The following is a 24,509-nucleotide window of genomic DNA, read 5'->3' as shown; positions in this document are numbered from 1 at the left end:
AGTGTGGCCCAACCTATCCTTCATAAATCCATGTTGACTAGTACTAATAAGTTTGTTCTCCTTGGGTATTCCGGAATATTATCCCATACTAACCCTTCAAGTAGCTTACCCACTATTGATGTTAGGCTTTTAATTCTCTGGTTGTGATCAAGCTCCCTTTCTAAATATAGGCACCACATCTGCTTTATGCCAATCTTGTGTTACTGAGCCTGTGGAAATGGAGTCCTTGAATATTAGATGTAACGGTTTGGCTATTAATGAAGTTAACTCCTTAAGAACATTTGGGTGCATGCCAATTGGAGCCCGGTGCTTTATTTGCTTACATTTTCCCAATCCATATTTTATCACCATTTGCAAAAATATTTTGGCTCCCTCTAACTCACAGATATTTGGTGGTTTATAGCATATTCCTACAAACATTTTCTTTGTGCTTTTACCTCCACTGCTCATTTGTATTCACAAAGTCTCTACATTTTCATAAATCCCTTAGTAAACATCTTCCCTTATAATAGGATTTAAATCAGGTTTAACATATAAACCTACTCCACCACCTCTTCTATTTGCTCAATGCCTCCAAATTAACTGCCCAGTCATGAATTTCATCCTCTCATGTTTCAGTAATGCCTATGTCATATAGCCTTCTAGCTATTAGTTCAAGCTCCCCCATTTTATCTGCCAGGCTTCTTGCATTTGCAAGTGTGCATTTAAGTTTTTTTTTACCAGTCTGTGCTATAGTTATATGCTCCTGCCTTTCTACTCCAATTTGGATTGAGTCTTTAGAAGTGTTCTAGTATCTGTATTTAATATGGGTGTCTCCCTGCTTGTCAAACTTCCACTTCCCCCCCCACTGCACCCCCATGGCCATAGCTATATCTCCATTCTGATCTATTCTGTCTAGTCCATTACCTCTTGCTTGTCCTTCCCTCTTCTTCCAAGTTTACAATCTCCTCCAACCTTTTTAACATTCCCTCCCCTAGCACAGAAGACCCCAATTTGTTGAGATGCAATCCAGCCCTTCTATAAAGATAGCACCTCTCAGAGAAGTCCTCCCAGTGCTCTAAAACCAACTAACTCTCCTTCCTACACCACTTTCTTAGCATTAAGCTCTAACTGCCTCCCTGGGGTAGTGCATGGCAGTGGTAATATTTAAAAATACTACCTTGGAGGTCCTTGCCTTAAGCTTGCGGCCTAAAATTTTTTTAGGACCCTCCATCTTTCTCTAGCTTTGTCATTGGTGCCAACGTGTACCAAGACTGCCGGGTCAATCCCAGCCCCTCCCCACAATCTGTCTACCCGATCCTCAATGTGCCGAACCTGAGCACCTGGGAGACTACAAACTGTTCGGTTCATGTGGTCATGGCAACTCTCTACCCTCCTAATAATGGAGTCCCCTAACACCACAACCTTTCTTTGTCTCTGGGTATCCTGAGTCCCCTCTGTGCTGGTGGAACTATTCCCCTGGCTGCTAGAGGAATCAGGTTCCCCCAGCCTTGCCATTCCTGTCCTGATGCTCCCAATATCTTCACTCAATCTGTTAAATTTATTGGGATGGGTCAGCTCAGAACTGTTCGACCTCTTCCTCTTCCCCTTCTAACTGTTACCCGGCTACCTACCTCTTCCTGGTCCTCACTCACAGCTTCACCCTCTGTACAAATAGTCCCAGCCAGGGCCTGCTCAGTGAGCACTAAACTTCTTTCAAGATTGTCAACGTCCCTCAATGTTGCAAGTTGACTCTTCAGATCAGCAATCTGACACTCCAAAGAGACCACCTGCTCACAATTCCCACAGTGGTACGCTCCCTGGAACAGCTGCTCCAAGTGCACATACATGTGGCAAGATGTGTATTGAGTGGCATTTTTAATCCTGTTTATTGTTGCAACTATGGAGTATTCAGTGCTAAAAAGTTACTGTAATTCTGTATACCTTGTTTAACACTTTCCTTGTTTATACTCCTGGTTCTACCTCCAACTGCACTTGAACACATTGCAATTCACTCACACTGCTCAGTACTCTTAGGCTGCGTCCCCGCTGGCGCTGAGCGCGCTGCTTGCCGAGGTTCCTTCTTCCCATGTGAATGCTGACGTCCCCGCTCACCCGGCGCACGCGTGCTCATGCACGGGCACGTACGCACTCCCAAGCTCGGCGCTTGGGGAGACAAAACAAATTGAGATTGAAGCGTGCTCACCAGAGGTAAGTGCACACAGAACACAGCCACACACACAGCCATACACACACAGCCACGCACTCACACACACACAAACACACACATTACACACACAAAATGCCCCGATCCATGCCCCCCGCTCCCGCTTACAAAATTAGGCAGGGCACCCTGCGCTCATGCTTTGAGAGTTGGTAAAGTCACCAACTCTCAAGCATGAGCGCGGTCAGTTGTTATTTCAGGATATCTGCAAACGACAGGACTGTTGGAGTAGAGGAGAGGGATATAACACCCCGTTATCTAAGTTTTACCTAAACCTGGTGTTTCTTGCAGCTGCACACTGAAATAAGACTTTTGCCTTATTTCAGTGTCTAGGTGAGTAACGCCAAGTTTAGTTAGGACTTCAATAATGTGGCATTTGACTTTAACATTCACAAAGCTTCGTGAGTAGCGTATTCTTATGCAGTAGGACATACTTGAAAACGAGAGGTAACTCTCAATGTATTACTTCCTGGTAAAATATTTTATAAATAAATAAACAATAAGCGAATTTGCATCTAATTTGCCGAGCACGTCCTCAAACATCTGTTCTTTGCAATGTTACTGCGGTTAACGTTATGTTAATTGGCTTTATGGAGTCTGGGCCTAAGGTGTTTGCAGCTTTTTTCTATAGCCACGTGTCTATCTGCATTGTAGACCTTTTAGGGTATACCCGAACCCCCGTGAGGTTCTAGTGCTATTTTAGTCTCCGCACTATCAGCAGTCTCTTCCGTGTAACTAGCAGGTGCTTACGATAAAGGAGAATGTGTTTGTGATTAATAATGTTTCCATCCCTGTCTCGCACGTAGGGCAGGCACATCACTGCCCCCAAACCTGTCGAGAGGTCCACGGCAATTGATTGCTGCTTCCTCCGGTGAACCAATAACACAACGATGTCATTGTTATTACTGTAATTCTAAAAATCCCTGTACGAGATACACATGCAAAGGCACAACGCATTCGTGTCCCAAAGGCAATTACAAGATCATCTTTTGGGGGAGTGGGAGGGGGGGGGAAGGTTCTGATACTAACAAATACTTGCCCATCGGCAAGGGAAACTAATGGGGATTTACCACTTCAAAGGTTAGTGCCTTCACCACTAGGTTGCTCTTTGCCCCCCCAAGACCAGACCACTGCGTAACCCACTACCCCAGGGGTTCTGATCTCCAGTCCTCAAGACCCCCTCAACAGGTCGGGTTCTCAGAATATTCCTGCTTCAGCACAGGTGGCTCAATCAGTCCCTGCTTTAGCAAAGGTGGGTCAATCAGTGGCTCAGTCTTCAACTGAGCCACTGATTGAGCCACCTGTGCTGAAGCAGGGACAGCCTTAAAATCTGACCTGTTGGGGGGGTCTTGAGCACTGGAGTTGAGCACCCTTGCATTACCCAAGACATAGCAGGACCCTGTGCTGGAAATAGCTGATTAAAAAAGTGACATTACTTGAGATAAGTGGCTGAGTAATATAGTCATAGCAAACGGAACTGCTCCCACTGCTGCTGCATGCTTGTTTCTCCATGTGCTCCACATTTCCCACCATCCTTTATTACAGGCCTGCACAACTCGTAATGCGAGAAGGGCCGAACTGCTCCAAGGAAAAAAAATTTGGGCCGCACGAGTAAAATCATCATCATCATCATCTCTCCTCCAGCACCTCTCATCATCATCATCCTCATATCTCCCCAGCACCCCTCATCATCATATTCATATCTCCCCCAGAACCCCTCACTATCAACCTTTGCGATACTCCCCATCTATCTCTCATACCCCCATCTCTCCCCCTCACCCACACACATAATACTCCCTCTCCACATCAAACACACAATACCCCCCTGCACACCACACACATCCCACCCCCCCTGCACCTCACATCCTTCTCCCCCCATGCACCTCACATCATTCTCCCCCCTGCACCTCACATCATTCTCCCCCCTGCACCGCACATCACTCCCCCCCCTGCACCTCACATCACTCTCCCCCCCTGCACCTCACATCACTCTCCCCCCCTGCACCTCACATCACTCTCCCCCCTGCACCTCACATCACTCTCCCCCCTGCACCTCACATCACTCTCCCCCCTTGCACCTCACATCACTCTCCCCCCTGCAATTCACATCACTCCCCCTCTGCACCTCACATCACTCTCCCCCCTGCACCTCACATCATTCTCCCCCATTACACCTCCAATCACCCTCACGCACTTCCAATCACACCCCCCGCACCTCCACCCACCCCCCGCACCTCCAACCACCCCCCCCGCACCTCCAACCACCCTCCCCTGCACCTCCAATGACCCCCCCTTCACCTCCAATGACCCCCCCTGCACCTCCAATCACCCCCCTGCACCTCCAATCACCCCCCCTGCACCTCCAATCACCCCCTGCACCTCCAATCACCCCCCTGCACCTCCAATCACCCCCCCTGCAACTCCAATGACCCCCCTGCACCTCACATCACCCCTCCTGCACCTTACCTCCCCTGCACCTCACCTTTTCTGCACCTCACCCCCCCTGCACCTCCAATCACCCCCACTGCAACTCCAATGACCCCCCTGCACCTCACATCACCCCTCCTGCACCTTACCTCCCCTGCACCTCACCTTTTCTGCACCTCACCCCCCCTGCACCTCCAATGACCCCCCCTGCACCTCCAATCACCCCCACTGCAACTCCAATGACCCCCCTGCACCTCACCTCCCCTGCACCTCACCTCCCCTGCACCTCACCCCCCCCTGCACCTCACCCCCCCTGCACCTCACCCCCCCTGCACCTCACCTCAATGCACCTCACCTCACCCCCCTGCACCGTCCCACGTTGCGAGCGGGGGGGGGGAGGGAGCAGGGAGGGGGAGCGGGACCTGTGCATGCGCGCCAGGGCCGCGGGGAATCGCCGCCATTTTTTTTTTTAATCTCATCGCGGGCCGCACAGAGAGGCCAGGCGGGCCGCATGTTGTGCAGGCCTGCTTTATTATAATTATCCGTTATTTGTAAAGTGCCAACATATTCCGCAGCGCGGTACAATGAAGGTACAGAGTGACATCAATGACATACACTGAATGGCATACAAGTAAGGACAGACGAGCACAACCAGATACAGAAGGGAATGAGGGGCCTGACCCTGAGAGCTTGCACTCTAGAGAGAATAAAGGGCAATGTTGAAACAAAAGGTAAAGTGGCTGCTCATTGTGGGAGGGAGTTTGCCTCAGGATGGGGTGTGGTCCAGCCGCACAGCTGGTCCCATTAAGGTTCAGGGATAGCATGGAGTATTAAAGTTTGGGGGTGTTGATGTTGGGGGGTGATTAGATAGCATGGAGTATTAAGGTTTAGGGGTGTTGATGTTAGGGGGTGTTAGCATGGAGTGTTAAGGTTTGGGGCTGTTAGATAGCATGGAGTATTAAGGTTTGGGAGTGTTGATGTTGGGGGGTGATTAGATAGCATGCAGTATTAAGGTTTAGGGGTGTTAATGTTAGGGGGTGATTAGATAGCATGCAGTATTAAGGTTTGGGGGTGTTGATGTTAGGGGATGATTAGATAGCATGGAGTATTAAGGTTTGGGAGTGTTAGCATGGAGTATTACGGTTTGGGAGTGTTGATGTTAGGGGGTGATTAGATGCTGTGTAATAGTGAAAGAAAGGCGCTAGCTCTACTAGTGTTCACTTATAATATACAGTGAATAAAATTCAAATCAAGTGATACATAAACATAATTCAGTGAAAACGTGATAAATAACGTGAATAAATTAATTAAACCCCCCTGCTCAAACCCAGCTGGTAGGGACTGGTTCCACTAGTCCCACAATTCGTAGATATCCGTTTGCAATCCAGGGGGAGCATATAAGGGAGATAAAACAAAATACAATCTAAGTGCAGACAGTTTGATAACTTATGGGTTAATTCAGTGATTTGTCTTGGCTCATATGTGTGGCCTACTCACAAGATGTGGGTCAAAAACGGGCAGTGTGACACAGTGGTCTTTGCAGGAAGGACTTCTATTCCAATGAATAATGGAGACCTCCACTCTCAGCAAAGCAGCGGTGTATATAGAAGAGAAAATATTTCCATAGTGCAGACCAATCATAAAAAACGTAACTTTATGGGGTTTTAAAATTGAACACTTACAATAAAAACATTTAAATAATGCGTGTATCACAATACTGTGACCGAAGAGAGTTTGCTGTTGACTTCTGGCTCCGGTTTGTGGACCACCTCTGGTTTGTGGACCCTGCGTGGGACGCCGCTACGCTGGACTCTCCACCTCCTGAGATCCCTCTGGGGTGTACTGGTCCCGTCAGCTCCGGTCCTCGAGTAGGACGCCGCTCTGTACTGTTCCTGGAGCTCCCTCTAAGGCGTGCTGTCCCCTCCGGTTAGCTCCGATATGTCACTTCCGGTTGCCCGCGATCCGTCACTTCCGGGTCCACAAACCGGAGGTGGTGGGTGAGCCAGAAGTCAACAGCAAACTCTCTTCGGTCACAGTATTGTGATACATGCATTATTTAAATGTTTTTATTGTAAGTGTTCAATTTTAAAACCCCATAAAGTTACGTTTTTTATGATTGGTCTGCACTTTTTTATGATTGGTCAGTGTTGAAGTTAGGGGGTGTTAGCATGGAGTATTAAGGTTTGGGGGTGTTGATGCTAGGGGGTGTTAGCACGCAGTATTAAGGTTTGGGGGTGTTGATGTTAGGGGGTGTTAGATAGCATGGAGTATTTAGGTTTGGGGGTGTTGATGTTAGGGGGTGTTAGATAGCATGGAGTATTAAGGTTTTGGGTTGTTGATGTTGGGGTGATTAGATAGCATGGAATATTAAGGTTTTGGGTATTGATGTTAGGGGGTGATTAGATAGCATGGAGTATTAAGGTTTGGGGGTGTTGATGTTAGGGGGTGATTAGATAGCATGAAGTATTAAGGTTTGGGGGTGTTGATGTTAGGGGGTGTTAGGTAGCATGGAGTGAAACAAAATAAACCTGGCGCCAGATAATGTCCAAAAAGATGAGTCCTGTGATCCTCTAGAATCCGCACTGTTGCTCACAGGTCATGTAAAAAGAGAGAAGACAAACAAAAACAGATCATAGCATATAACTGTTGGGTAATGACAGCCTATGCTAAAGACACTACTTACAAACTCAAAAGTAACAGACTAAAATAATTTAAGGTTTTGGGTATTGATGTTAGGGGGTGTTAGCATGGAGTATTAAGGTTTGGGGGTGTTGATATTAGGGGGTGTTAGATAGCATGGAGTATTAAGGTTTGGGGTGTTGATGTTAAGGGGTGTTAGATAGCATGCAGTATTAAGGTTTGGGAGTGTTGATGTTAGGGGTTGTTAGATAGCATGGAGTATTAAGGTTTGGGTGTGTTGATGTTAGGGGGTGTTAGATAGCATGGAGTATTAAGGTTTGGGAGTGTTGATGTTAGGGGGTGTTAGCATGGAGTATTAAGGTTTGGGAGTGATGATGTTAGGGGGTGTTAGATAGCATGGAGTATTAAGGTTTGGGAGTGTTGATGTTAGGGGGTGTTAGCATGGAGTATTAAGGTTTGGGAGTGATGATGTTAGGGGGTGTTAGATAGCATGCAGTATTAAGGTTTGGGGGTGTTGATGTTAGGGAGTGTTCGATAGCGTGGAGTTCGGTCAGTATCAGTATTGTTCACCTGATGAAGAGAGTGAAACTATTAAAAGCTTTTCATAAAATATTTAATTTTAGTCCACATAAAAAAAGTATTACCTAATACTGAAGAACTAAACTGGCATACTGTCATGTTTCTTAGCATCCATTATTATAAAGAGACTACTGTGTTGTGCAAACTTACCCAAAGGTGGCAGCAAAGTGTACTCAATGACTTGAGTTTTTGGTCTTAGTGAAGAGGCTGCAAATAGACACAGTGACATTATAGTGGCAAATAAAACTTCACCATTTACATCTTTACCACAGCAAAGATAAAAAAATTCACAAGTGCATCTTTATGTTTTCTCACACACTTCATTCACCATACATGGCATACAATGGTTAAGCTGTATTACACATTTATACAGCTAGATCTGGGACAGAAGTACAACATCAGTTGAACTACACAAACTATGTAATCCAACAAACAAAAGCTCAAAGGAGCCTATGTTAACATTAATAGGAAGATAAAAGTGACACACCCAGTGTGTTCATTTGCACCATTTAGACCTGTGAAAATTGTGCAGATACACTCATAGGTTCTCTAGTTAAGTGGCCAAAACCACATTGACCCATCAGCAGACACGTCAACTCTTACAGATGGTCTGTGGGTTTCACTGATCTGGAATCAGTCTCTGATTTTTAAGATAGGCTTCAATGGAGACTTACTGATAAAAGTCAGAACGTTTCTGTTAAAATGTCATTTTTTGGTTCTGCACGTCTGAATCTCACTGATTTCGGTAATTAGAGGTTGACATCTGCACCAAAGGTAGTGACCACTACCTTGCTTTATGTGCTTAACATTAGGAGAAAGTCTCAAGTAAATTCTCTTCTGACACACCTACTGTCATACTAGGACACTAAAATACCTATTACGAATGCCACTTCAGCCGCCCATCTTATCTCTCTAACCTCCTATGGTCATCCCCAGTGGAGCACCTCTCCTACCCACTGCAATCTAAACTCCCATGACCTAGTTTTCCCTCTCTCTCTGATCATCACCTCTTAACCTTTAGCCTCGCTCTACCCTCTGCACCCTCCACAGCACTTACATCCACACGCACACAAAGACACCTACATGCCCTACACCCCCTCCAATTTTCAGCATTTCTAAAACCTCTCTCCCCCATGTCTACCCTTTCCTGCCCCAACCTAGCAACTCCTCCATACAACTGCACACTCTCATAAGCCTTAGACAAGAGGGCTCCTGCCACCACATGTCTTCCCGGACAATCCAAGCCACAACTGTGGCCCACACACCTCACCTAAATCTCAAACTGCTCACGCACTGCACAACTTTGCTGGAGGAAATCCCTCTATAAAGCAGACTTCCTCCAATTTAAATTCATGCTCTCCTATAAAAATGGGATGACAAAGCGCCCGTGTGGGGTACGAAATGTGTCTGAGGTTTTTTCTTGCCTCTGCACTTGGCCAATTAATTTTGTCCGGTCTGGCTGCTTTTTCTGCTGCTGTGCTCCGTTCACTTTCGTTCCTGACTTCTTTGCCTCCGGATGCACGCTCTCAGTTCCCTGTAGATTTACCTGTGAGTTCTCCTTTCTCCTTGTCTCATACACTAGCCTTTTGCTTGCACAACTGCTGACTCTGCACTTGCCCATTATCTTAGGAAGGGGGGACTTACCTGTTCTCGGGGGAGTCCTCATTCGGCATCCACCGTTTGGGGGTTAATGTTCTTATTCCCTTAGTAGGCAGTGCTACCGAGTATTATTCCATGATTATTGGCTTTTTGTGGCTGAATTTGTCTTATTATATACAGACTTCTGGAGAGCTACATTACTCACCACTTTATTAAGGGACATTTAGGATTTTCTTTCTAAGATATCTGAGACATGTCATTATGTCTAAGTCTAATTGGACTCTTATTTTCAAGTTGGCACTCTGATGTACTGACTCGTGCATCGCTATCCACTTTTGATCTCTTCCTATAACACTGCGTTCGCCTTGGCACGTTGACCTTCTTTTCTTCACTCATACAAACTCTGTCCTCTAACCCTTAATGCCTATTCTCCACCTTTTCTGCCCAACTACACCGGTACCCCCTTCTACCCTAAGGGTCCAAGAACACGCCACCTAATTCACAGACAAGATTACGTCAATCAGACCTGACATCTCTTCATGTCAAACTCAACAGGCATCACCTACCTCCCCTCACACACCTAAATCCCCTGCCAGCTCATTTCCCCCTGTGATTGAGGATGAGGTCTCTGTGCTCCTCTCATCATCTCACCCTATAACTTGATCCCATCTCCTCCACATCCTCTCTGGCACACTAAGCCCCACCCTACCTCACCCTTTTAACCTCTGTCTCACCTCTGGTACATTCATATCGTCTTTTAAACATGCCCATTCTAAAGAAACCCTCACTTGACCCAGCGTCCATCTCTACTACTGCCCCATCTCTCATCCCCCCTTTACCGCCAAGCTACTTGAGCAACTTGTGTACAACCGCCTGACCCACTTTCTCTCCTTCAACTCCCTGCATGACTCTTTGCAAACTGAGACAACACTAATAAAAGTTGCCAATGACCGACTCACAGCGAAATCTAAGGCTAAGGCCCCGTTGCACGCGTCCGCACGGCTGTCTTGCTTGCCGACGGCGCGTGCAACTCACTGCACCGCGATCTGCGGTCTGCAGGAAACTTTTTTTGGAGCGGGGGGCGTGACCAAACGGGTCGGGTGGGCGGGGCCATGACGAGGGGGGCGCGGCCATGACGTGTGTCCGTGCGTTGGAGTGGAATATAACATTGACATATCTCCAGTTTAATCGGGTGCTGTAAAGTCCCGTCCACCGCCCCCCTCACCCCCCTCAGTTTGCCCTGTAGCCGGGCCCCGTCCCCCAGGCCCTGCATGTAAATGAGAGTGAGGACAGTGTAAATACATTTGTCCCGCTCCCCGCAGCCTCCCTGCTCCCCTCCTCCTCCTCTCCTCCTCATTCCCAGGGGTTCCCCCCCACCCGTGCATCTGCTTACACTGCAGACTATGAGGAGAGAGTCTGTGGGAGGGAGGAGGGGGGCTCCCTTGGTGCTGCAGCCGCCTTCCCTCTCCTCCCCGCTCCCCGAAGCCTCCCCTCCTCATTGGCTCACAGCTACACCACGTGACGCGTCGCCGCTTGGGATTACAATTCTCTTGTATCCCCTGGCGGCTGACGCGTCACAGCGTGTAGCGAGCCAGCAGCAAGAGGGGACTGGGACCGGCTCGGGAGGGCACCATCACATGGTGAGTAGCGCTCACGCGGCCACCCGCGCTGCTGGGCACAGCGGGTCCCAGCCCTAAGGGTCATTTCTCCTGGATCTCTGCTGCCTTTGACACTGTTGATCACCCCCTTCTCCTGAACATTCTCCACTCCACTGGCCTCTGTGACACAGCTTTCTTCTGGTTCACGTCATACCTTTCCAACCGCTCCTTCAGTGTTTCCTTCTCTAGTGTCTCCTCATCTTCAGTCTCTCTGTTTCTGTTGGGGTCTTACAAAGGTCTGTAACTTCCCCTACCTGGTATTCGTCGCCATGGTAACCCAGCGACAAATTAAGCAGCGGGGTCACGTGACGTCGCGCTGCCATGGCAGTGACGTCACATGGCCCCACTATGTATATATGTCTTTATTTATATAGCGCCATTAGTGTACACAGCGCTTCACATTAGTAATACACGTGACAATCATATAAATAACAAATAATACAAATAACAGGTCATGGGAATAAGTGCTTCAGTCATAAATGTAACATTTCGGAAGAGGAGTTCCTGCTCCGAGGAGCTTACAATCTAATTGGTGGGGAGAACGTACAAAGACAGAAGGAGGGCATTCAGGTAAGTGCGTCTGCAGGGGGCCAAGCTTTTCTATTGTGTATAGTATTAGCCACGATGCAACTCGTATGCTTCCTTAAGCAAGTGTGTCTTAAGTTGGGTGTTAAAGGTGGATAGAGAGGGTGCTAGTCGGGTATTGAGGGGTGGGCATTCCAGAGGTGTGGTGCAGTCAGTGAGAAAGGTTTAAGGCGGGAGAGGGCTTTAGATACAAAGGGGGTAGAAAGAAGGCATCCTTGAGCAGAACGCAAGAGTCGGGATGGTGCATAGCAAGAAATTAGGGCTGAGATGTAAGTAAGAGCAGAAGAGTGTAAAGCTTTAAAAGTGAGGAGGAGAATTGAGTGCGAGATTTGATAGGAAGCCATGAATGAGAGTGATTTCAGCAGGGGAAACACTGAGACAGATTTAGGAAAGAGTAGAGTGATTCTGGCAGCAGCGTTTAGGATAGCTTGTAGGGGAGATAGGTGAGAGGCAGGAAGGCCGGACAGCAGGAGGTTACAGTAATCGAGACGGTAGAGAATGAGGGACCGAGTCAAAGTTTTAGCAGTCGAGTAACAGAGGAAAGGGTGTATCTTTGTTATATTGCGGAGGAAAAAGCAACAGGTTTTAGCTTTGGACTACTGGGTGAATGATGGTGCTTCCAACACTAATGTGGAAGGAGGTGGTAGGGCCAGGTTTGGGAGGAAGTATGAGGAGCACTGTTTTTGACATGTTAAGTTTAAGTCGGCGGAGGGCCATCCAGGATGATATTCCAGAGAGACATTCAGAAACTTTGGTCTGTACAGCAGGTGTAAAGTCAGGGGTTGAAAGGTAAATTTGTGTGTCGTCAGCATAGAGGTGATATTTAAACCCAAGAGATGTGATTAGGTCACCTAGAGAAAGTGTGTACAGAGAAAAGAGAAGAGGTCCCAGGACAGAGTCCTGGGGTACCCCCACAGAGAGATCGATAGAGGAGGAGGTGTTAGCAAAAGAGACACTGAAAGTATGATGGGAGAGGTAAGAGGAGATCCAGGATAGAGCTTTGTTACGAATACCAAGAGTATGGAGAATGTGAAGGAGAAGAGGGTGGTCCACGGTGTCAAATGCTGCAGAGAGGTCAAGTAGTATGAGCAGAGTGTAATGACCTCTGTCTTTGGCAGCATGGAGGTCATCAGTTATTTTAGTGAGGGCTGTTTCAGTCGAGTGAGCAGTGCGGAAGCCAGATTGTAGAGGGTCTACGAGAGAATGTGTTGAGAAAATGTAGCAATCGAGAGAATACAAGATGTTCAAGGAGTTTGGAGGCAAAAGGCAGGAGGGAGACAGATCAATAATTAGAAGGACAAGTAGGGTCAAGCTTGCTGTTTTTGAGTAATGGTATAACGGTTGCATGCTTGAAGGAGGATGGAAAGGTACCAGAGTAGAGGGAAGAGTTAAACATATGTGTGAGTGTAGCGATTATAGAAGGAGCAAGAGGTTTTAGGAGATGAGAGGGAATGGAATCAAGAGGGCAGGTGGTAGAGGCAGAAGAGGAGATCAGCAGTGACACATTCTCTTCCGAGACAGCGGAAAAGAGTCAAGGAAAGCAGGAGGAAAGTTAGGAAAGTGGGAGGAGGCAACAGAGGGGATGTTCTGACATATGGATTCCACCTTTTCCTTAAAAAAGTCAGCAAAGTCCTGAGGTGAGATGTAGGAAGAAGAGGAGACAGCCGAGGATGGTCTGAGGTAGAGAGTCAAGGACAGAGAAGAGTCTGAGTGGGTTAGACTTGTGTGTGTTGATTAGTGATGAAAAGTAGGTTTGTTTAGCCTGAGAGAGGGCAGAGTTGAAACAGGACAGCATACATTTGTAGTGAAGGAAGTCTGCGAGAGTATAAGATTTCCTCTAGAGGCGTTCAGAGGAACGAGTGGAGAAACGCTGCATGCGCGTGTGGAAACTTAGCCAGGGTCTGGGGTTAGAAGGACGAGGATGGCAGAGGGAAATCGGGGCATGTAGATCAAGAGAGGAGGATAAGGCAGAGTTGTAGTTCCTGACCAGGTTGTCAGGGTCTAAAGCAGAACTGAGAGAGGAGAGGGAGGAGCGTAAAGTGGAATCAAAAGCTGGTAGGTTAATAGAGTGCAGGTTTCTGCAGAAACGAGGGCTAGATGGAGATGGAGAGGGGGAGAAGCGAGAGACGATGTCATTTGATGCTGGAGCCAAGCAGAGGGGAGGGGGGGGGGGCGCGAACAGGGGAGGAGCGCAGACAGGGGGGGCGCAGGGAGAAAACTTTGCGCACCCCTGCTCTGGAGTGTAAGCTCTCACGAGCAGAACCCTCATCACCTCTATGATCTGTCTGTCCATGCCCCTCCTCCTTTGTATGTAGCTGTTCATGTAATATACATAACTCTGTACCTCCATGGTTCCACGCAGCGGAATAGGTTGGCGCTTTTCAAATCAATGATAAATATAATAATAATATATAAATTCTGCAATTGTGTCTTCTGTTTCATACACACCCCCTTCAAAAACATTCATGTAACCCACAATTTGAGAAGCCCTTTAGTACCAAGGAGCTATTCAGAAGGTACCAGGCATGCGTGCATCACAAACATGACCTCATAGGCGCTGTCACTTTTTTCCCCCTGAGATCCATTACTCAGTTGTCGCTCCCAGAATGGAAACCTGCTGTGTAATTCAGTCTGATCCCCAGAATCTTCCTTAAATCTCTTTTCAGGAATGTCCAGACAGCTGGGGAGCCTTATCTTATTTTTAGGCTCTGCATTATACCCTCCTGTGATGAGTGAGTGTTATGCGGAGTTCTATACATAGATCTATATAAGAGAGCTCTATGTAACTAGCGTGGAGTCATCTATGTCCTTGTCTAGCAACCCGGTGTGTAGCAGGAGGGCTTTTCGATCTTAATTGGGCAACTGGACAGAAGAAGAAACACTTGCTCCGTTCATTTTCTCTAGCACTTGAAGGGCAAGAAAATATCTTTTAGGGCAGGCGTGACCAACTGCAGTCCTCAAGGGCCACCAACAGGACAGGTTTTCAGGCTATCCCTACTTCAGCACAGATGGCTCAATCAGTGGCTCAGTCATTATCAAAAAGCCCCACATTTATCCAATGGAAAGCAGCTGGAGTTTTTACTTTGATAAATTTGGTGCAATTCGTTGGCATTGGTTTGGCACTTGTTTTGAACAGGTTTTGCCCCAGTTTTGCAGCCAGTAGTACATAACAACCCCTAGAGTATGACATGTACTCCTAACGTACTGCAAGAATTCCACCCATGAGGTGGCTGCGTGTATATAACATGGCAATGGTAGAATGCTGTATAATGTTAATTCAAACAGTGCAAATGCATACAGCTATTAATAAGGTGACTAAAAAGCTCCTTCCATTTGACGTAGCACAGAACTAACACCCTGCGTTTCATTACCATATTCTTCTTGCATATTATAGGCCTCAGTGCATATTTAGTTACTGTGCTCAGTTAATAATCTATAACAGGAGTGGCCAACTCCAGTCCTCAAGGGCCACCAACAGGCCAGGCTTCCAGGATATCCCTACTTCAGGTGGCTCAATCAGTGCCCTTGTGCAAAAATAGTGCCATTCTTGTACAAATATTTGATCAAAGATTAATATCCTTAGTGGTTTCAGATGGTAAATTGTATATTTAGAGACCTGGTTAAACATCAGATACGATACATTTATGGTAAGTGAAAACGTGACAAAAATCCAGTGGTGTAACTATAATTTTTGGGCACCCCAGCAATTTTGAAGGCTCCCCTATGTCATTCTCTCTCCCCTCCTCTCTAACTCTCCCCCTCTCCTCTGTAACTATACCCCCTACTCTGTAACTCTCCCCCTCCTCTCTAACTCTCCCCCTCCTCTCTAACTCCCCCACCCTACATTGTAACTCTCCCACCCTTCTCTATTACTCTCCCCCGCGCTTCTCTTAACTCTCCCCCTCTCCTCTGTAACTCTACCCCCTCCTCTGTAACTCCCCCCTCCTCTGTAACTCTCCCCCTCCTCTGTAACTCTCCCCCCTCCTCTTTAACTGCCCCCACCTCTCTAACTCTCCACCCCACCTCTCTAACTATCCCCCCACCTCTGTAACTCCCCCCCACTCTCCCCCTCTCCTCTGTAACTCTCCCCCCTCCTCTCCCCCCTCTCTAACTCTCCCCCCCTCTCTAACTCTCCTCCCCCACCTCTCTAACTCCCCCCCCCCCCACCCACCTCTCTAACTCCCCCCCCCCTCTAACTCCCCCACTTCTCTCTGTTATTCCCTGCATAATTTCCTGTTTCAATTCTCCATAAGCCCTGTTTTATTGTCTGGCTAAAAGTAACGCCAAGACGTAAAAAAAAAAGGTCATGATTTTTAAAAAAAATAACGTAGCCTTATCCTGAATAAACACGATGTTACCTTATGCTAATGAGCTCTAGTACATCCGTTCCTCATTTAGGTAACATCACAGTAATTTCCCGGATTTTACAGAGTTTACCTATGTTCTTATTCTAAAGAGAGAATTGGTGTCACCCTTGATGAATGTTCTCTGGAGCTGCTGATGTACAGGATCTCAGCTGCACGGCGTGAGCCGTGCTCTATATAAAGATAGCAGGCAACCAGGGAAAAACATAAGAGCCGTAAGCAAACCAGGAGATCGCTTACAGCATCAACAGGTTTGGTTACTGTCCCTGATCTCACTATAAACAGGATTGAATGTGTTGTCTTTTGGTAGCTGCCTTTTATGGGATTAAATACCGATGCTTTTTGCTATTATCCGTGTTGCGCTTCTCCACTGATGAAGGCAGTGAGCCACAGGACAACCTACGGCAAGGGAAGGCCCAGTTACCCTCTTCCCAGCAACCAAATAAATAGACAACAGCATGTTTGGAGGTGGTAAAGGCCCCCGCTTTTATTAACACATAACATGGCGCAAACAACTGGTGTAAGACAGACTGGCCTGTCACAGATAACCAATCCAGTTAGGGTTGCCAGGCGGCTTCTCTAGAAGTGATTGCGGTGACTTTTTCCAGCCTGCAAGAAAATTGTGAGGGGAACTAGCGATGGAGCGCTAGGCCACGCCCCCGGCGGTTCAACCAATGAGGGCGAACCTGCCAGGTGAAGTCATGGCCGCACCCCGTCACCCCCCTTCCCCTGTCTTTCCCCCTGCAGTTCTCTGCAGACCGAGGAATTTGGCTGCACGCGCCGCCAGCCTTGCAGGCGTGCGTGCAGCGCAGGCAACGGGGCCGTAGCCTTACCCCAGCCTAAACGTTGAGCAGCCCCCTCATATTAGAGAGGAACTACAAAGATGAGAGGGAGGAGAGAGGAGAGAGAGAGGGGGAAGAGAGAGAGGGGGAAGAGAGAGAGGGGGAAGAGAGAGAGGGGGAAGAGAGAGAGAGGGGGAAGAGAGAGAGGGGGGGAAGAGAGAGAGGGGGAAGAGAGAGAGGGGGAAGAGAGAGAGGGGGAAGAGAGGAGAGGGGGAAGAGAGGAGAGAGGAGAGAGAGGGAGAGGGAAGAGAAAGGGAAGAGAAAGTAGGAGGCAGGTCTTGAAATAAAAAATAACAAATGTATTTTAACCAAGTCCTGAGAAAGGCTTCAGTGTGAGCCAAAACGTTGATATGTCCAAATACATTTCTTATTTACAGGCACTACACAATACATTCTTTAGTGTGTGTGTGTGTGTGTGTGTGTGTGTGTGTGTGTGTGTGTGTGTGTGTGTGTGTGTGTGTGTATATATGTATATATATATATATATATATATATATATATATATATATATATATATATATACACACATATATATAGTTCTAACAAATTACTTTTAATTAGCCTTATTATCTTGATACATCAGTTATTTTCTGTCTATTGTAAATTGCCATTAGTGGATATCAGGAAATGGGACTGGACATTTCAAGCAGAAAGAATTTAGTGGCTAGACGTACTGTATTTGTACAAACAATATGAAATACATTACTAAATAATAAAAAATACTTGTATATTTGTGTCCAGCACTGGTAGAAAGTATAATAATTATGTATTGTATAACACAACATATCACAATTCATTCATTAAAATTTAATTCAATTAAGAACCAGGTCCAAAGTGGGAATTAAATACTTTGTGCAACGTATACTGCAGTTAATTTATTCAATTATTATTATTATTATTATTACAATAAACTGAAGCTCTCATAATATATTTATTTTCCTATAATAACGGCAAGTATTGCCAATAGGACTTGAACCCATGACTTTTTCCAGTGACCTATACGCCTCACTTCCTCCTGTGTTACAGTTTCCAAAGAACCATTTGATATAGCTGGCTGCTGTTAATGGACACATATTGGTTAAAGCCATTCCCATGGCTATGTAATACACAAACAACTTCACAGAACATACCTTGGAGAGAATGTTTTGCTCTGGAGACTGGCAGTGACACAACAGTATGTGATATGATATGGAGAACAGAACTTTTAAAGTTGCAACTCCAACAGGTATCGGAGCTCCAATAAAGTTAAAGCACTCGGCAACGTAACAACCTTCTCTACTAATATATATATATATATATATATATATATATATATATATATATATATATATATATATATATATATATATATATATATATATATATATATATATATATATATATATATATATATATATACACACACACACACACACACACACACACACACACACACACACACACTAAATTATAAATGAATAATTCATTTCTAATTTATAACATATATATATATGTATATATATATATATGCAGCAGATATTACCAGATCTTGATCCGGAAAGAAGAGACAGCACACAGCCAAGTTGAAATGTCAATATATTGAGGTAACAAAACCAAGGCACTACATCCGACGTTTCGGTCAGCTACATGTGACCTTCCTCAGGGATGTGCAATGTGGCTTTAGCTTCTTTGCATACCCAGTTAATCAACCCCACACTGATGAGACCCATTAAGGTCAAAACAGCTGTCTGTGGGTGGTTTTCTGGGTATGCACCTTAACCCTGGCTGTGCTCAAAGCTGTGACGATGCAGCAAGCTTAAGCCTATAGGGAACCATGTTAAAAATGGTTTTTGAAGCAAAAAGTGGTAGTGTGCGCTTTTGCATGTCATTTCCCAGAATCCCTTGCTGCAGTGGAAGTGCTGTGTGCTGGGTGATAATGGGGAAAGGCGGGGTTGCAGACCTGCCTAAGACATGCAGATGAGCATACAGTTGTATTTACATTTATATATATATATATATATATATATATATATATATATATATATATATGACAGATTTTCAACTTCAAGTCCTAAATCCTATTTGCAAACATCACAACAGATGCTATGTGTGTGTATGTTTATTTTTATTTATAGGGCCAACTATGTATACGGCACTTTACATTGATAGTAAATGAGACATAATACAGGACAAGGAACTTCCAATCTAAAGTAAGCTGTGTGTTGGAAGACTTAGGCTGCGGCCACGCTAGCGCTGAGCGTGCTGACCGCGCGGTGCTTGCCGAGGTTAGTTTCGGCAAGTGAAATTGTCCCGTCCCCGCTCACGCTCGTGCGCAGGCACGGACGCTCACCCACGCTTGGCACTTGCGTAAACAAAAAAAAGAGACTTTCAAGCACGCTGAAATTACCCGCAATGCCCCTCTGCGCGCGCTTGAGAAATAGGCAGGACACCTGGCTCTCATGCTTGGAGAGTTGGTGACGTCAACGCTCTCAGGCATGAGTGCGGTCAGCGCTAGCGGGCCGCAGCCTTATAGACGCAGCCGGAATAATGCATACTGCTTTTATTACTGGCTAGTTATAAGTATATACCTAAATGAGGAATAAATATTGCTATAATTCCTGGCTTCCCATCAAGTTTCGGATCACCTACAAAGTTCTCCGCCTTACCTCTAAGGCTGTGCTTATAGTGCCGGCAACGGCGACACCCACAGTCACTCATACAGTACCACCCATTGTGGCCAAGCACTCCCATCTACTGCACTTATTCCCTCACCTGCTGTCTCTGTAACTCTCCCAACATTCCACTTAGATTGTAAGCTCTCCGGGGCAGGGATTTCCTTTCCTATTGCCTTTTGTAAAGTACGGAGTACATTGTGGGCGCTATATAAATAAAGATATACAGTACAAACATTGTTTGCACTTACTACAGGTATGTGGTACTGCACCTGTTGAACTACACTACTCTTCTTAAGATAAGTTGCTGACAAAGCAGAACTCTTTTTGGCCATGTAGACGAACCCATTATAAATATAATCCCAACACTAGGTTCAGAGATAAAGTCTGAGGTAATGTAGTTTGTGTACAGTACAGACAAGCTGCCTCTCACTACCCTTACCCATAGGAGGCGAAAAGCATTTGTTATATTAAGTAAGCTGAGGGTAGTTGGGACATCTTTAGCCTGTCGTCCCATATCATGTAGGTTTTAAAGGCCTAATCCATGGAGCGCAAACGTTTGAATCTGCGCCCCCCTGCCTGGCCTCCCCCTCCGGTCCCGCGCCCCCTCTCCTACCTGCCAGCTGCGTCAAATGACGCTCCGGGGTTGCGTGACCCACGCCGGTGGTGTCACAAGACCCCGCAGCGTCAAATGATTCTGCGTTGCCATGGAGACGGGTCTGAATCCCGGTAAGTGTTACTGTTGCAGAGGCCTCATGCGATCCTCGGCATTTAATTTAAATGCCTTGGGGAGGAGTGCAGGACCTCTGTCACCGCCCGCGCCCCCCCAGACAAATCTCCCCCCCCCCCTGAGGGGGGCGACTCCCATTTTGCGCACCACTGGTCTAATCTAGTGTCTAATGTGCTACAGACAGTAGGTGCCGTTATTTATAGAAAGCCAGTTATCTGAAGTGGCGTGTGCTGGTATTACTCCTTTAAGTTGTACTCAGAAGAAACTGCAGCTCTCCAAACATATTCTAGGAATAACTCTGTAAGCAGATAACAATGTTTGTGTCAGTGGTTGTCAGGATGTCTTCTACATTAGCCCTGATGAGACAATTACTATCATTGGTAGTAGAGAGATGCCCTCTGTGACAGTCTTATCTTATCCTAAAAATGTGTATGACATCATTAATGGTGTCACAGTTAATCGTGCACTGTACCTCAGCGCTTTGTGACAACTTGGTAAATTCAGCCATGTTGCTATACTCTTAAGAATTAGCCCCCTCTCTGGCTTCTGTTATCCATCGTAATGTGTGGACATTATCTGCTATCTGCGCACTAATGACTCTTGTTTGCTGTTTATGGACAGCTCCATTTTATAGGGTCGGCACCAACGTCTCGGCATCCTGCCAAGTATGTTATTCAGCCTTTTGGCATATGGAAAACTGGCTTCCTTTTAGTGTAATTAGCACAGATCTTTCTCAGGATAATTATCTTGGATCAGCAGCACTGCTTTCTGGCAACGTGAAGATAGTTCATTACTGGGATGGCAATGTTATTTATTTATAAAATGTTTTACCAGGAAGTAATACATTGAGAGTTACCGCTCGTTTTCAAGTATGTCCTGGGCACAGAGTTATGAAGACCAGAGTTATGGTTACATGAAATGAACGGAGGTTATACATCATATATAAAGACATTGCAATGTGAGCACGATATAAATGTCACAGAGGCTGTAAAGCAAAGTGCTGCAAAGCAAGAACCTCTTAAAGATTATGGAGCCCGAATGCTAAAACTAAACTGTCCTTGTAGCTTCTGATACATTTAATTTGGGCTGCATGAAAGTAATATATCGGTGACATCTGAGACAGGGACTATCACCATCTGAGGAACACACTTTTAGCCACTATGCTTTTTAATGATGTAGGTCTAATGTGTTATCTTAACCCAGGGGTGCTCAACTCTAGTCCTTATGAACCCCCCTGAACAGGTCAGGTTTTCAGGATATCCCAGCTTCAGCACAGGTGGCTCAATCCGAGGCTCAGCCTCAGCTGAAGCAGGGATTGATTGAGCTACCTGTGCTGAAGCTAGGATATCCTGAAAACCTGACCTGTTTGAGGACTGGAGTTGAGCACCTTCTTAACTTACGTTTGAGGAACAGATACATAGTTCATACTGATGCATTTAGAATTTTATAAATGCACTCTTTACAAAAAAAGACTTTATACTTTGCATCCTGGACATAAAACTCTATAGAAAAAGTTACAGGCACACGGCAAATCATACTGAATAATAAATATAACTTACGTGATAACATAAACGGAACCTAAAAAAAATATGAAGTATAATATGTAAGTTTGTTTCACGCTTTAAACTATTGTAATCTGGTGCTCAGCGGTGAACCTGGTATTTATTTGTGCTCTGTGTGCCTGCACTGCAGTAAATGTGCTTTCCTTGTGCCATCCCCAGGTGCGGAAGCGCAGCAAGGCCTGCCGCGGGGGTCTGCGGGAGAACGATGAGCTGATCTCCATCAATGGGAAGCCCTGTGCTGGATTATCCCATGCAGAAGCAATGCAAATTATAGACTCGTCTGGCAGCAGTCTCCACATCCGCGTACAGAGGTAACTTACTACTGCCGGCATGTATTACTTTAAGCCGATGCTTGTTATTCTAATGTGTGGCTGACGATGTATACAGCTCGGCACACAGGATTGACGCCCTGCCCTGAAGAGCTTACAATCTAAGTTTTGTTACCTGAGGAAGATAAGGGGACTTGCTCAAGATAACAAGGGGATCTTGGGATTCTACCCCGGTTCGGCCACTTCAAAGACAATACGATTACTCTACTCATTCCTTCCTATTGTACCAAACATACCTTACAGCAGGGGGGCGCAAAGTTGTCTTCCTGCGCCCCCTGCCGGCTCCCCCCCCCCCCCCCTGTTTGCTCCCCCCTTGCTTGGCTCCGGCGTCAAATAACACCGCGGTTTCATGTGACGTCATGTTGACATGACAATGTGACGTCACGTGATGTCGTGGCATCATTTGAGACCGGGTTGCCATGACGGCACATCACTGGAAGGCAAGTTAAGAGATGTTGCAGAGGCCTCATGCGATGCCCGGCATTTAAGTGAAATGCCTTCGGGGTAAGCGCAGGGCCTCTGTAACCACCACACTCCCCAACCCCCCCAGAATGTCTTGTGCCCCCACTTTGCGCACCCCAGCCTTACATAATGACCACTACAAGAGGGGTGGGCTTTTAGTAATGGTGCCGTCTTTAAGGTGGGGTCAACTATTTTGAGATCCAGTGCCAGTCAAGTTGTGACATCACTATCCCCTGTATTGTAAATTCAGTGCTAGCTATATTTACAATGTAACACAGAGGACAACAGCAGTAATAATCAGAGTAGGGATTATTGTATATAGAGAAAGTGGGGTCAATGCAAGTTCACTAGGAAACCATTGCAAAGCATGGAGTGTAAGAAAGTTTAATAGAGAACAGTGTGGGCATTTGTGTTTTCTATTGCACCCAAGCCCATCCCTAAGCTGCAGGCCCTTCTGTCCCTCCAGAGTTAAAATACTTCCGTTGAAGGGAGCGTTTTCTATCATTATTTGCAGATGAGAAGATGTGGGAGTAGTTAGCATTTGATTATAGATGGGAGCAGGTAGTGAAAAAGATATTGCGACATGTAAGGGATGTGCAGTGCTTTTTAATACTCTACCTAAATACTTGTGTGGACACCTTGATACTGCAACCTGTGTGATCAGCTACTAAGGCAGGGGGCTCAACTCCAGTCCTAAAGCCCCCCCAACAGGTCAGGTTTTCAGGATATCCCAGCTTCAGCACAGGTGGCTCAATCAGAGGCTCAGTCGTAGGCAGCGCTTATAGTGCCGGCGACGTCGCCCGAAAACAAATGCATTGTCGTCGCCGCCGCCACGTGCGCTTATAGTAAGTGCGACGGCGACAAAGCGACGGGGTGATGTTTTTTTTCGGAAGCCGGGAATATTTGATTTTTCAGGGGCTGTTGCCTCATGTGACAGCCGCTGAACCAATCAATGCCCTGATCGCCCGCGCCGCCGCCGCAAAGCGAAATACAAGTTTTGCGACGGGTGACATCACGTGTTGCGGTCGCGGGCACTATACGTGCGGCCATAGACTGAGCCTCTGATTGGACCTCCTGTGCTGAAGCAGGGACTGATTGAGCCACCTGTGCTGAAGCAGGGACTGATTGAGCCACCTGTGATGAAGCAGGGATATCCTGGTAGCCTGATCTGTTGGGGGGGAAGAGAGGGGGGTAGCTTGAGGAATGGAGCACCCCTGTACTAAGGGAAGAAGATAGCTATCTTACATTAGAGAGATGGTGCATTTTCCTTAGTATACAGATAGTGTTAGGACTTGCAGGAGGGGGCACACCGTGACGCGGGTTTGCAAGCTTCAAATGCTTTGGCAAATAATTTAACTAAGTGACCTGCACTTATGAGAAGAAAAACAGATAAGTATTTAATTACATGCTATGGCATATGGGAGGTAGCACTGGGACTCCTTGTCTTTTGCTATATGTATGAGGTCCCATTCCTAGTAGCACTCCTTTTGACACACATACTGTATGTGTGGTGGGCTCGGGTTCTGAGTTTGCAGGGACTGTGTGCACCTTTAGTACACAGCTGCTTTGTGACCCAGCACAAGACAAAATAGTTCATAATAGAAGCAAAGTCAACAGCATTATGTGTCTCAAAATAGGATTCCCCTCACCCGTCCCACCTAATGTCAGCATGAAGGTCTCTTCCCCACCTGTTGAGGAGAAATGGCAAAACTCCCAGACACACATTATTCTTTTTCACATTGCATTAGCTGCTTCTTTTGACAGCTCAATGGTAAGTCGCTATCAAAGCAATCCAAGGAACGTAAAAACATATATTTTTTGTTTGTTTTAATATATGCAGCCTTTGATTACTTTTATTGAAAACGAGTCACCTATGCT

At 46.3% G+C, this 24,509-nt stretch overlaps 1 protein-coding gene across 1 annotated transcript in view; it reads left to right on the top strand.

Annotated features, from left to right (window-relative positions):
• Positions 1 to 24,509, top strand: part of SYNPO2L (synaptopodin 2 like) — an 82,804-nt gene that overhangs the window by 26,075 nt on the left and 32,220 nt on the right. Inside the window, exon 2 of the mRNA XM_075610633.1 lies at positions 22,000 to 22,151. Within this exon, the coding sequence (XP_075466748.1) occupies positions 22,000 to 22,151 (152 nt within the window). The remainder of the gene's footprint in view (positions 1 to 21,999; positions 22,152 to 24,509) is intronic.

The sequence above is a fragment of the Ascaphus truei genome, chromosome 8, assembly GCF_040206685.1.
Source record: "Ascaphus truei isolate aAscTru1 chromosome 8, aAscTru1.hap1, whole genome shotgun sequence".
In the NCBI taxonomy this organism is placed as follows: domain Eukaryota; kingdom Metazoa; phylum Chordata; class Amphibia; order Anura; family Ascaphidae; genus Ascaphus; species Ascaphus truei.
The sequence above is the reverse complement of the archived record's forward strand: the minus strand, read 5'-3'. Positions and strand labels throughout refer to the sequence as shown.